The sequence below is a fragment of the Scomber japonicus genome, chromosome 6 (assembly GCF_027409825.1).
Source record: "Scomber japonicus isolate fScoJap1 chromosome 6, fScoJap1.pri, whole genome shotgun sequence".
In the NCBI taxonomy this organism is placed as follows: domain Eukaryota; kingdom Metazoa; phylum Chordata; class Actinopteri; order Scombriformes; family Scombridae; genus Scomber; species Scomber japonicus.
This window is the reverse complement of record NC_070583.1, coordinates 7,875,471-7,888,531: the sequence shown is the minus strand read 5'-3', so window position 1 is coordinate 7,888,531 and position 13,061 is coordinate 7,875,471. Positions and strand designations below refer to the sequence as shown.

Sequence of the window (13,061 nt, the reverse complement as noted above, 5' to 3'; positions counted from 1 at the left end):
TGTACGCCCCTTTAAAGAGGTGGGGACGATTGCAACACTTTCTGCTCAATTACTCGGAGACTATTCACAGTAGACCACCTCGATTTTAATACAATGAACTCATACCCGACAGCGTTGTACCCGCATCATAAAAACATATGTACATATGATAATGATCTCAGAATTTGCATTTGAAGAGAAGAAGTCAGGTGATGCAAATGATCCCAAGCATGGAAACAGTTTCAACATACATTAAAATGGTACTCTTTTTTAAATTTGACCTGTCTTATTAGTCTGAATATTTTAAGTATTTTACAAACGCACTATATAGCCTATGAAAATCACAGTTAATTGGTTTTATAGAAGACCAGCCCTATGCGTGGCTGTTGCTGGGCAGGGAATGACTCTTACCACGTCTCAGTGTTAGATAGAGCAATAACACAATAAAAATGCTTTCCTTACCTATAAACAAGCACATAGCTAGGGTGACACAATGGGCAAAGTATTAGTGACGGGTGGGGGGGGGGTGGGGGGGGTTGGGGGGGGGGGCGTGGGGGTAATGTCTGAAAAATGAATCCAATGCAGAACATTCTCTCTATTGGCCAGCAGGGGGTGACTCCACTGGTTGCAAAAAGAAGTGGAATTGTATGGAAGTCTATGAGAAAATTAGCCTACTTCTCACTTGATTTATTACCTATTATTAGATGATAAAGCAGGGTATGGTTTAGGTTTATCTTGTGATTGGCAAACATTTGCATTTACAATCTCACAGTTAACCATAGACTGTAAATGCTAACTAACCATGCAACCAAGTTAGTAACAAACGCTAGCGTTGGGGTCGGCTTCACCCTAATATATTGTCCAAATATGGTCATTTCTGGCTCCAAAAAAATGTCAAACTGACAAACTTAAGGCTTCAAAACAGGAGTTCATAAATCAATTGGTGACATCACTGTGGCCATATGCTTCCATTTTTCTTTTACAGTTTATGTGGTCTGTTCTCATGATGCTCATCGGGGCAGCAGAGTTGGGGTTTTTTGTTTTGTTTTGTTCTTGAGATAGCAGTATTTCCACACTTATTAACTTATTGCACCTTTAAAACAGCATTCATATTTCTTCATCCCTTAGTTTAACCAGGAGGTTGTCTTGTTTCTCTTGTAGACTTCTACTTTTAATATAAAATGTAATCTCAAGACATCATTCATGTGGATTTTCTTTTATAATGGAAATAGAACAGTTAGCCTAAGTAAAAGAGATTAAAAAGTAGGCAAGTTTTTAAGAAAAGAAAAGAAATAAAAAGATCAAGACTAGGTCAAAAACCTCATATGGCTGGACCATGTATGGTCAATGTGTGAAATTGCCAATATGTTACAATAGTAAAGAATAGTCATTGACAGTGTTGATAATATGAATTCCTGGATATGAAATGTTTATCTGCAATCTTCTGTAGTGGTCCCAATATATTGCTGGTTAAATGCACCGAAGTAACACATCATATGACATGGTTAAGCTACGTTTTAATGAAAATAAAATTTAAAAAATGCAGTTGCCAGAACAATACTTTACACTTAGTTTTAAAAGAGAATTAATTTGAAATGAATTCTATTCTAAGTCCATGTTAACCCCTCTGCTTTCACCTGTTTCACTCTGCGGATGTCTGGTTTTTCTCACATTCACTCTGTATTGAGTTAGAGTGATAGTTATTTGGGGTTCTTAACTGTGCGCTCTGGTTCATCCGGACGCATGGAAAGCTTTCTCTCCTAGTCTTAGTGCCATTTATTTTGAATGAGCTACAGTCAGTAGTAAATGATCAGGCCTCCGTGCAACCAGTCATTTGTTGTAATTACGGAGGTCTGTGATCTTAATCCCGTGCTTATCTGTAAACATTTTAGCGCAATTTACCTGCCGTCAAACACAGTAGGCTACACAGATGTGCTGTGATCATATTATTCCAGATGTCGTATATTTCTGTTAAGTTTGAATGTTTTTCGCGCTTCTTTTTCTGCTGCTTTAGAGATCTATGGAGGCTGATGTGGAAATTGTGAATGAAAGAATTCTGTGTGCAAATTCAAGAGGCTCCTCTCCGCCCATGTTACCGCAGTTAGTCAAATCAAACGCACCTGTGGAGAAGCCGCCTTATTAAACTGGTATTACAGCTACACGAGTCTCGTGTTTTAATTCTGATGTGAAAATGTTAAAATAAAGAGTTTGCATCCTGGTATTAGTTCAGTTATAAAATCAAAACGCACAGTGGAGCGTCTTGTCGGCTAGATCACACTGGACGGGAGAGGAGACGCAGGTGTGTGTCTGTTCAAAAACGAGTTGAGCTGACTTCTCTGCATTTAACACCACAGCTGGGAGCTCAGAGGAAACATTTACTCTGTTCTCTGTTTAAATCACAGTTATGTATTTAGGTCAATTACAGACTATACAAGTTTGCAGTCTGTCGTGTATTCCTGCTTATCCAGGGGGACGATGTCACTAAATTCAATAAAAAAGCCTACAGATTTCTTATCCCGTGTAAAAAGCACCACACCAAACACAGATTTGGGTGTCATTTCCTAAAGCACCCAATTTCTCCAGGTAATCGCTGTCCCAACTGTAAACGCCCCCTGATGACATAATCTGTTGCACCATTCATCTTGAAAGAGCAACAACCAATGGGGGACCTTCTACACAGGGCCATTGACCAATAATGTAACTTCATCACTCACTCACGGACACGTTCCCACTTTTTACTAAGACTACCTAATTTACAAAGTCCTGTGGGAGTATGAACAGTAATAAATTCTGTTGTATGCAACTGTCATGGGCAGCTAGAATGAAAAATTGTTTTGCACAATCAGAACATCCAGTATTAACATACATGACAGTTTTTTGTTTTTTTTAATAGGGCTAGTGTAATTTAGTGACATCTAGTGGTGAAGTTGCAAATTGCAACCAACTGAATACCTCTCCCCAAGCGTGTAGATGCTCTATGTAGATATAAAGGGCTCATTCTCAGGGACCAAGTTTTAAAGCATAAAAGAAAGGCAAATTAACCATCATTTGTCATGGGGTTGACTTTATTTACTAGTATATTAACACATTACATGCTACTGAAAATAAAAGGGTAATTTCCATTGTCTTTGAAAGAATATAGTGTTATAATAAAATGGCACGTTTTGATATTAACACAATTCCCACGGGCACTTTGCCACCCCTTCTTGGAATGACTTCATGCAGGGCTACTAAAAAAATACTTCTTGGTGGTTTCATTAACAACACAATTTATAAGATAATGATTTATGTAGCTAAGCACCTGCAGTGCAGTGCATGTGACAAAGCAGTTTGATTTGATTATAACTACACAGATTTAAAAAAAGAAAAAAAAAGAAAAAAGGACTGTGTCAAAAGCTGGCAGTAAACACAAATGTTACTTTCCTAGACCAGATTTTTCCAAGAAGTCAGCCAAATCATTTTAAATAGTGAATCTTTTTTTTTCCACACGGGTTTGGAATATGGCCAAAGAACAAAATGTGAAAGCAGGGCAGAGCTCGTCAGTCAAAGCTGTGAGGTCATGGAGAACAATCAGGGATCAATTTAAAACAAAAACAAAAATGTGAGAGAGAGCACTTATCAATGCAGACAGTGTAAAAGCAGTTAAGTGCATTGTTAAAAATCTAATTTCATCTCCTTTAAATCTCATCAGCACTAACAGAACAGCTTTCCAGTAGGACCCTGCTCTTTCTGGATGTTACGGTGCCACCTACAGGTGACGAGGTGCACCGTCCAGAAATGCTGAACCGTGACATCTGAGATGAACCCTCCACTTGGAAGAGACGGTGAGTTCTCACAGATCAAATTCACAGTGGTCCAGGTTCACTGTGGCACAGCTCTGAACTACACAAGGTCTTCTTCTGCATTATGATAAATGAGGGTGATGATTGTCAGGTGTCAATGAGAGGATTGATTCATTCTCAACAGAAAATTACCTCAGGAAGGATGGGGGGGTCAATCTGGACTACGTCACAATTTGCTGATCTATTCGTATGATCTCTTGGCAATACAGAAATGGCAGAGGGTAGAGATAAGACAGGAAAAGAAACAGTCCGTGTTGGTTGGTGCATCATAAATGGACAAGGCTGTAAATAAAACAGTGGCACAAGATTTAAGTGAGAAAGCACGAAGGAAAAACAGGCTGATTAAACCTGAGGATAAAAAGAACAAAAACAACGCAAGGTGGCAAAAAGGATTTAAAAAAAAAAAAAAAAAAAAAGGGAAGGTACCAAATCATACCACTTTCTTCTTCTTCTTTTTACTTGGACACATTTGACGACACAGAGCGGTCCCGTTATGCTAAGGTCCATTCCATGGGCTGAACTGGCAAGCACTAAAACATGAGAAGACGCTACTAACATGTTGGACATCCTACATTCACTCTGTTCGACTTCATTCGTGTCCAAAAACGTAGAATGAGAACATGTGTGGCCTCATCAGGGGCCGGGGAGCCAAACAGATGTGCCCCCCCTGCACACAAAAAAGTCAAGTTTATCCATTTTTTTTGCGCCGTCGACCCATTGCTTAAGAAGTGTACACAGAAACTCTTTCTTTCTTTCTCCCCCTGGACAAAAAGAAATAATCAGCTATGAGGACAATTACAAAGATTAAAAAACAGAACAAAAAAAACAATATTTTAGCATGTAATGATAATCACATAATACATCATTTCATAACAATATGTTCTTTTTTTTTCCTTACAAAAAGACTACTTGGTGGTACTTGGTCATTGGTGATGGGTGGATGAGGAGGGGAGGGGCCAAGGTTGGAGGTGTGAAGAGCTTGTGTAGATGTAGTGTTGCCTTCATCTCCACCTTGACATGAGTTTCTCAGGTTCGACTGCTGGGTCCTGGTCTACGGCTACGACTATACGTGACGTCGCTCCTATAGCTGCTGATCTCGACTCCGAGTTGTGTTTTCTCTGTTGGATATTTGGTGTAGGGCGAGAGGGGGGAGGGAGGGAGTTGGGGTGGGAGGGGCTGGGCTGGGCTGGGCTGGACTGGTCCTTGGGTCTGCTCTGTGGAAGGGCTGTACACCTCCGGGTGACTTGGCTGTTCCTCTCTTTTCAGACGTGATAAACCTTGCTTAAATCCTCCCAGCTGTAGTTCATTAGAGTGTTTATTTAGTGTGCTGGCGTGTGGGTCACCCCCAAAAATAATGCTGCATTCAAGTCCAATGACAAAAAACGGTAGATGCAAACTACTTTCAAACCTGAAAATACCTTTCGCCTTTCAGCTTTTCAGGTGGTGAACAATATCAGAGGGTATTGTTCAGTGTTGTGTGTGTCAGTGTTATAAACGCCTACAGATACCTTCAATAACCGTCAGGGATTCATTACTCAGGACCCCTGTTTCTTCGATCTCCACCATTGAGGAGATGACAATTTCGACAAAAATTAAAAAGTAATTTGCTGCTATAGTGTGCTCCAGCTAATATTCTGTGTTTTAAATCCACCACATGCATGCACTGTAAGTGTGAGACGACTTGAGCGGATCAGGTTTAAGACAAAGTCTGTAATTAAAAAAGGAAAAAAAAAGAAGAAAAAAAGGCCAACACTCAAAAATATCAGTGTTACGTTTCCACTTGTCGCATGAATGCAGCATAGAGTGATCCTACAGCGCTGTAACTGTGGTGACCGATGACAGACGAGGATGAAAAATGACACGTGTTATCTACTGGCTCCAACACAGGAAGAGGAAATGGTCGAACTCTGCGGCGAGAAGTCTCCTGAGGAGCGATAACGTGTCCGCAGCGAAGGGGCATGGGGGGGGGGGGGGGGGGTGTGACGACGAGGGGGAAGGTCTGAAGGGTGTTGCCGAATCCGCGGAACAAGGGGGGGGACCTGGTACATCTTCCGCAGTAGAGTGTAGGATCCGTTTTTTTCTTTTGGGGGCTGGAGGGGGGTGGGGGTAGTCAGAGCAGGTGGAAGAGGAAGCAGTTAAGGTTATCAGAGGGGTAGAGATGGAGGGTGTGTGCATTACAAAGTCCGGCGAGGGGGCGGTTTATTTGTTCTCAGTGATTCTCTGAAACTGTACTTGGTGCAGGTAAGAGCTGGAGCAGACGTGAAGGGGAGAGGGAGGAACGGGGGTGGGTGACAAACATGGAACGGGAAGGAAGGAAGGAAGGAAGGGCGGGAGGGAAGAGGATGAGGAAGGATCTAATACTAGTGTCCAGTTTGCGGCTGGCTGACCGCTCTCAGCTGAGCTCGTCCTCGGCGTTGTGCTGGTCCAGCAGTTTGACGTGTGTGAAGGGAAAGTGGCCACGTTTGCCTTTACATTCGCCCTCCCACTGGCCGTTCACGTTTATTTTGGTCACCATCACCGTATCGCCCACCTGAAGAGGGAGGAGAAAGAGAGAGAGGGAAGCAGTGATTATGTGACAGGCACAGTGATGAGATTGATTACTATCATCATTTTCTAAATTAAGACTTAAATGTACATAATCCTTCACTGGATGCTAGTGTCGTGACGGTTGAGCCTGACAGAGAGGAGTGGCTGTGTCACTGAACCTGAGCAAACAGCAGTAACAGTAACAGACAGTTCCAAAGTTCAGGTGTGTGTAAGACTCTGACTTCTCTATGGCTCATAGTATTAGTCTGATAACCTTTACAGCAGCTCTCACAGTCTTCTCTTCTTATGAATACCTGGCAGAATTTGCGTAACCAGATGTCTCCAGATGCAGCAAGACTTTAAAAAATGAGTGTTTATATTTTTTGTCCCCTATACCGCAGCTGCACACTTAACCTCAAGCACACATGCAGTACGACTAGTCAAGTAGTTTAGATATGTTTGACAGCTGAGAAGCTCTGCTATGGTTTCCTGTACTGTACTACTTATATATATATATATTTATATACTTATAGTACAGCAGTGTTTTAAAGAAGAGTCACATCAGTTTTACTGGTGTAGCACCATTCGTACACAATGGTGGATCCAGATGCTTCACATCAGCATAAAAGGTATCAGTTAAACATGTTTAGAAATACATAAACATAACAATTAATTAATGTGAACACTGAAATTACATTCCTCCTGTTCATTAAAAGGTCACTTCCTGATGCACTTCTAATGGGAGTGATGGTGGGCAAAAATCCACAGTCCTCATTTTGTGTAAAAATGTATCCAAATGTTTATCTGAAGCTAATACGAGTGAGTCAAATCAAGAGGATATCTTCCACAGCAACAGTCTGTGTACCTCTGTTGAGCAAAAACAGGGATTCATACTAAATAGTAGAGCCTGACCGATATATTGCTCAGCCGATATTGAACGATCACAGATACATTGGTGAATATATTGTCCAAAATGTATATTTTAATTTAAAAAAAAGTTATATAGGCAGCATTTTATGTATATTTGATCCTTTTTCTTAATTCAAATGCATACAATTATACTGATTAAACTCGCAGTGGTGTTTAAAGTTTTAGTGCCATTTTATATTTATTGTTACACTGTAAAATATCCTGCCTTCTCTTACATATCCGTGTCACAAGTGTTTGATGACCACATTTGAGGAATCTTTGCAAAAAAAAGTGTGTTTATGTATACACTTAAACACCAAAAACTCCAAAAAGATCATAACATTTACACTGTAGCTTACTATGAATGAGATCTCTTAATGCTCAGTATGAACAGGAGGAAATTCAATCATACGGGCACCTGACTGCTGTTTTAAGACACTTAAAAATAATAACTACTAAGAGAGTCAAGAGATTTTTGAAAAGTACATTTGAAAAAAAGTTGAATTTAATGCTTTTGTTTTGAAAGATTGTTGTTTTGGAGATTCAACAGACTGAATTTGCTGAGCAATAAAAAAAATGTGGCTGTAATTTTGTATATTTCCTATTTATGACTTATATATCTCTATCCACTAAGTAAATGCTGTGTTCTGTAAAAAGAATTGTTCTAATAAAAAAATAAAAAATAAAAAAGTTTATACTTTGTATCTAAGGAGAACTATAATGTGTAGAAGGAAACAGGAAACTATCTTGAAGAAGATAGTTAAAATGTCTGGTGAGGTCAGTAAATGGTGGTGTAATGAAGAAGAAGAAAATTTACTGTCTAATTAACAGTGCAAAACCCAACGAAAAAAAGCAGCACATCCTCACATTTGGAGCCTGAATCATGTTTTTAGCGTGACCTTGTTTTCGGCTCTAATCATATGTGAACGGTGACACAGATGCGGCGCGACAGTATAAACTGAAGCCGCTGTTTGCATGCTTTTGCTGTTGCTTGTGGATATCATTAATTCAGACTGCTGGCTGCTGTTAATAGTGTTTTGTGGGTCATTCGCTCCCCTCGCTCTGTTGCATTAGGAAACAATTCCGCTTGTTTTCAACAGCGCCCAAAAAAAATGAGGCGTATTTTACGGACGGCTTACCTGGAGTACAATGAACTTATGATAATAACTGGATTGTGCTTTATTACAACATCTAACAGTGCTACCCCCCCCCCCCCCCCCCCCCCCCCCCCGACACACACACACACACACACACACACATATTTTTAAGCCCTTTGCCTCTGCTTTATATGCAGGATGCTTTAAATAGAGGTGCTGAGATGTCTGCCTGGTGAAAAGCATGCAGACGCTCGTCATTACATAACAAGCTGGAGCCATTTGACACATCCAGCTGTCTGTTGATGTACTGGATGGCATAACATTGTGAGGTCTTTGAGGTATTTAGGCCACAGATAGGGATGTAAGACTCAGGATTAACCGGTTTTACAATTAACCGTGATTATAAATGTCACGGTAGGATAACCGCAAGAATTAGATAAATTACAGTATCTTGCGAGATTGCAGTAGCGGGAAATCTCTCCTCATGTGTGTACATGTGCGTCAATTATATCCATCAAACAAACGCACCAAGTCGGCAGTGTGGGACCATTTCGGATATTTGGAAAAATGTCGTCGGAGGGTTGTTGCTAAAGGCTCTAATGCGTCCAACATGTGCAGACATCTTTGTATGCCCAAATCAAGGTAAAAACTAAATTAGTGAAATGTACTAAACTGGCCCAAAACTGTGTAACTCCGGAGCAATTAAAGTCACACGAGTTCATAGAGAGTTCGCACAGACACACAGCGGGGTGGAGGGGCTCTCTCTCAGGTCCCCTCTCTCTACTTTTTCACTGAAATGGCTTTATTGGTATGCATGTGTATGAAAAATATGCTAAAGCCAAATGTAATTGTATAATTAAATATGAATTCAATAGTTCAACATATAGTATATCTATATCTGGTTTAAGAGAACGAGATGAGGAAACGCAAGCTAATTATTAACTGTTCAGTGCCGCCTTGCTGAGTCACACTTCTGGACTGCTTGAGCAAGGGGGGGGGACAAGCTGCCTCGCACACAGGTCAGAGCCAGAAAAGTCTACCACAGGTGGGAGTGGCAGAAACTCCAACAATAGTGATCCTGTCATATTTTAAAGCAAACAGAGGTAAAACAAACCTCTCTGGTTTCATTTTAAAGTTTATATAGTTCACAAATGAGCTGGACAAAGATGAACCAACCAATCAACCAGCAGCAGCAGCAGCAGCAGCAGCAGCAGCAGATGTGTGGATGAGCTCAAGTCAAAGAAAGGATCTGTATTATCGTCTTTATAAGCGGTGGCATCCAGCAGAGACGGAGCCTGTCTTCTAGTCTCGCTCCTGGCTCAAGGCTCAGCCGGACTCCTGGCTTCACAGAGACCAGAGGAAATGGTCCTGTTCCCAAACACAAACTATTTCCTTCCCCCAACGACCTGCTCCGTGGGAGCCCCGCTCTCGCTTCCGGACAGTTAAACAGCCACAGTGAGCAGAGAGGAGAGCTTGGAGGCAGCTTTCATTGTTTTGGGTGCCCTCTCATCTTTACTATCAAGTTCAAACCTGTGGATAAACACTAACAACCCCCAACTCAACTACAGCGCTAGTGCAGAAAGATGAAGAGTTAATAAACATAATGGACACTTTACGCTGATCAATCTGTTGTGATCCTGGACCGATGCGTGCAGACAAAATATTAAATGAGCAGATTATCGAGGCTGAGCGCTTTCTGACCTTGATTCAACTTACTCGACTAATACTGAGGAAGAAATAATCAAAAGCACAATGGGAAAGAAAGCAAAAGAATGCCAGCTCAGCCTCGATAAGCTTTAATGGCCGGACCTACATCCATTCTTCATCGTCTTCCCACCAGCTCACGTTCACAAAGAGAACAAGCATGAAGTGAGACTGGAGTCCAGAAAACTACAGTAAAGATTTCAGATAACAGCACACACATCCATAGTTACCTCTAAAGCCAGGGCAGTCTTGTCGTAGGCGTTGGGCACCCTCTTCTGTATGGCCCTGGCATAGACAGGTCCGTTCTGGAGGTTTGGGAGGGGGGTGGGCTGGGCGTACTGACTGGGGTCTCCCAGCAGAGGAGCGCCGGACTGGGCCGCAGAGCCGTCAGAGTTCCCTAACAATCCCATCCCACCTGGTGGCCCCCCAGGTACGCCGGCCCCCGCCACCGAACTCGGAGACGCCGGTCGGTACTTCTCCACGTACGGCACTGGGATCATCCCCGCCCGGCCTTCAGAGTTCTGAGCATTCCACCACTGCTCCTCTGGCTTCTCCAGAACCCGGAGAATATCGCCCTTCCTAAACGGGAGATCCTCGTCGTCGTTGCCGGGGAAATCGAAGAGCGCTCGGACGAACTCGTCCTCCAGACGCGGCAGAGGGCCTCCCCCGGGGCCTACACTGATAAAGGAGGTGTGTTTGGACTTGTTGATGGGTTCTATTAAGGTGGTGGTGTCCAAGTAGTGGATCTTATAGAACTCTAGCAGAGCGGGGAGAGCGTCGAACTCCTGGTCGCCGATACGAAACCTGGGATGGGCCAAACCTGGTTCAAATAAGAGAGGATAGAAGAGGGGGTCAGAGAAACCAAACACAAAATACTATCTGCTCAATCAAATTCAAATTCTATTTAGGTCAGCAAACATGGAGAAGGTGATTTCCAGAATGAGCAGGGTGGTTTTTTTGTTTCCTTGTTTTGTCCTCGCATGTCTTTCCCCTTTTCATACATGTTTGTTCCTTCAACTCTAAAGTCTAAGGTTTTTTGAGAAGGTATGAGGAAACACAACAAAATATTGTACTGCACTTCCTACAGAGGACAAAACCCCAGCAGAGGCAGGGAACAAATCTGGTCAAAGTCTATCCAAAACCTGGCAGTATGACAGACTTTTAAACGTTTACAGCTCGTTCAGGGTCAGCTAGTTATGTCGACTAATCTGAGCGGCGCAACCAGGCGACAGTATACATGAGAATACAGTGTATGTGAACACTCACGCCGCCCACCACCACTATGTATTTTGGTGACACGAGTGTGTAGGAATAACATGCGCATCAATCTCAAGGCATTACTAAAGCGCTTGTATGGAGTCATGTCTGGTGTGTTACATGCGTGTGCATCTGGAAACGCTCTGAAACCACGTCCAGATGTGTGTTTGTCTTTACAGAGCACTACAGTGAGATGTGTTAATGTGTGGCCTGCTTGTATTACCTCATAACAGAGAGGTAAAGCCACTATTTCGCATTAGCTTTGGTGCAAGTCATGCAAGAATGGTCACATCAGCATCTCCATACACCGACCCCCACCCGCCCCCCCTCTCTCTCTCCACACCCCCACACCAATGTTATCTTACCTGGACCGGACTGTCGGTTGTTGCTGATGCTGTTAATTATGTAATGCGAGACTTTGGAGTTTTCCGACACCGACAGCACGTAGTCGCCGGGGCTGGTGATGGAGTCCCGGACCAGAAACACGCCGTGCCTCTGCCCCTGCAACAGAGACACAGCCTCCTGCCTGCTCAACCGACCCCAGTACCAGCTGCCGCGGTCCTCCGCGTCAAAATTTCCGGCCATGATAACCACTCCAAAGCCGAGGCTTCACCGGGCCTTCCCTTCTCTCCCTCCCGCGATCCACACGCAAAGCCTTCAACTCATACAAAAACTTTAGCGCCTAGAGCACGTTTAGTAAACAGGCGACACCCGCAGCTGGCCGTCTGGACATCCACACGCCGACACAGAAGCCCAACCACGAGCTGAAAACGACTCTTACGTGGTTTACGACCCGGATTCAGGTCTAATCTTTGACGCAGAACACGTTTAGGAGACTGAATTCCAGCTAAAACCCAGCGACCGATGACAACTAACTTCAAAAACTGAAATGGCGGATACGGGAAAACAAAAAAAGACCCCACTCACGGGATGTGACGTAGGAGGGACGTAGACCAGCCGCGCTACGTCAAGTTAACGTCAAGCGTCAAGTTAACAGAGTTTTAAACTTCCGTTGTAGAGCGACCCGGTTTACTGTCATACGAAGGTACATTTTCAGATAAAGTGGCTTTTTAACATTAAGAATAGGCATATCACTGTAGCATGAAAATTGCATTGATTGTTTATAACTCAGTGTTTACACAGGTTTTCTATTCAGTAAATATAGTATTTTATTTAGTAAAGTGCAGTGAGTGAAGCGCGTTCCTGTTCACGTTAACTGTTTGTGACTTGACGCTCCTGTGCCTTTGACTGTGGCTCATTGTGAAACAAACTTGCCTGATTATTACGCCAGAGCAGCAGTGCTGTAATCATATAAACACACACGCACAGACGTAGCCAAGCACTTCACGTTTTTCTGCCACAACCATTCAGGTCTCAAAATATACTCAAAATTTAGCACATTTAACCCAGTAAATAACGGGTTTGTTGTAATGTATAAATTATACCACTAGATGTCAGCCAAAGACTGTGTACAATGCTTCGTTTTTTGTGGTTTGATATCCTTCACCAGAACATTTGGCCACAGTAAATAAATAACATACAAGGATCGCTTAATATATACAGATTGGTGAACTTGAAATAGAAAAATAAAGAATATATACAGGTGCTTCTCAATAAATTAGAATAGCATGGAAAAGTTCATTTATTTCCGTAATTCAATTTAAAAAGTGAAACTCATATACTATATGGATTCATTACACACAAAGTGAAATATTTCAAGCCTTTATTTGTTTAAATCCTGATGATT

At 42.4% G+C, this 13,061-nt stretch overlaps 1 protein-coding gene across 1 annotated transcript; it reads right to left on the bottom strand.

Annotated features, from left to right (window-relative positions):
* Nucleotides 1-3,031: 3,031 nt before the first annotated feature.
* Nucleotides 3,032-12,180, bottom strand: crk (v-crk avian sarcoma virus CT10 oncogene homolog). Its single transcript, XM_053321035.1, has 3 exons — nucleotides 11,680-12,180; nucleotides 10,288-10,877; nucleotides 3,032-6,351 (listed from the first exon to the last, which is right to left on the bottom strand). The coding sequence occupies exons 1-3, from the start codon at nucleotides 11,897-11,899 to the stop codon at nucleotides 6,214-6,216; spliced, it is 948 nt and encodes a 315-aa protein (XP_053177010.1). The 5' UTR covers nucleotides 11,900-12,180; the 3' UTR covers nucleotides 3,032-6,213.
* Nucleotides 12,181-13,061: the final 881 nt, after the last annotated feature.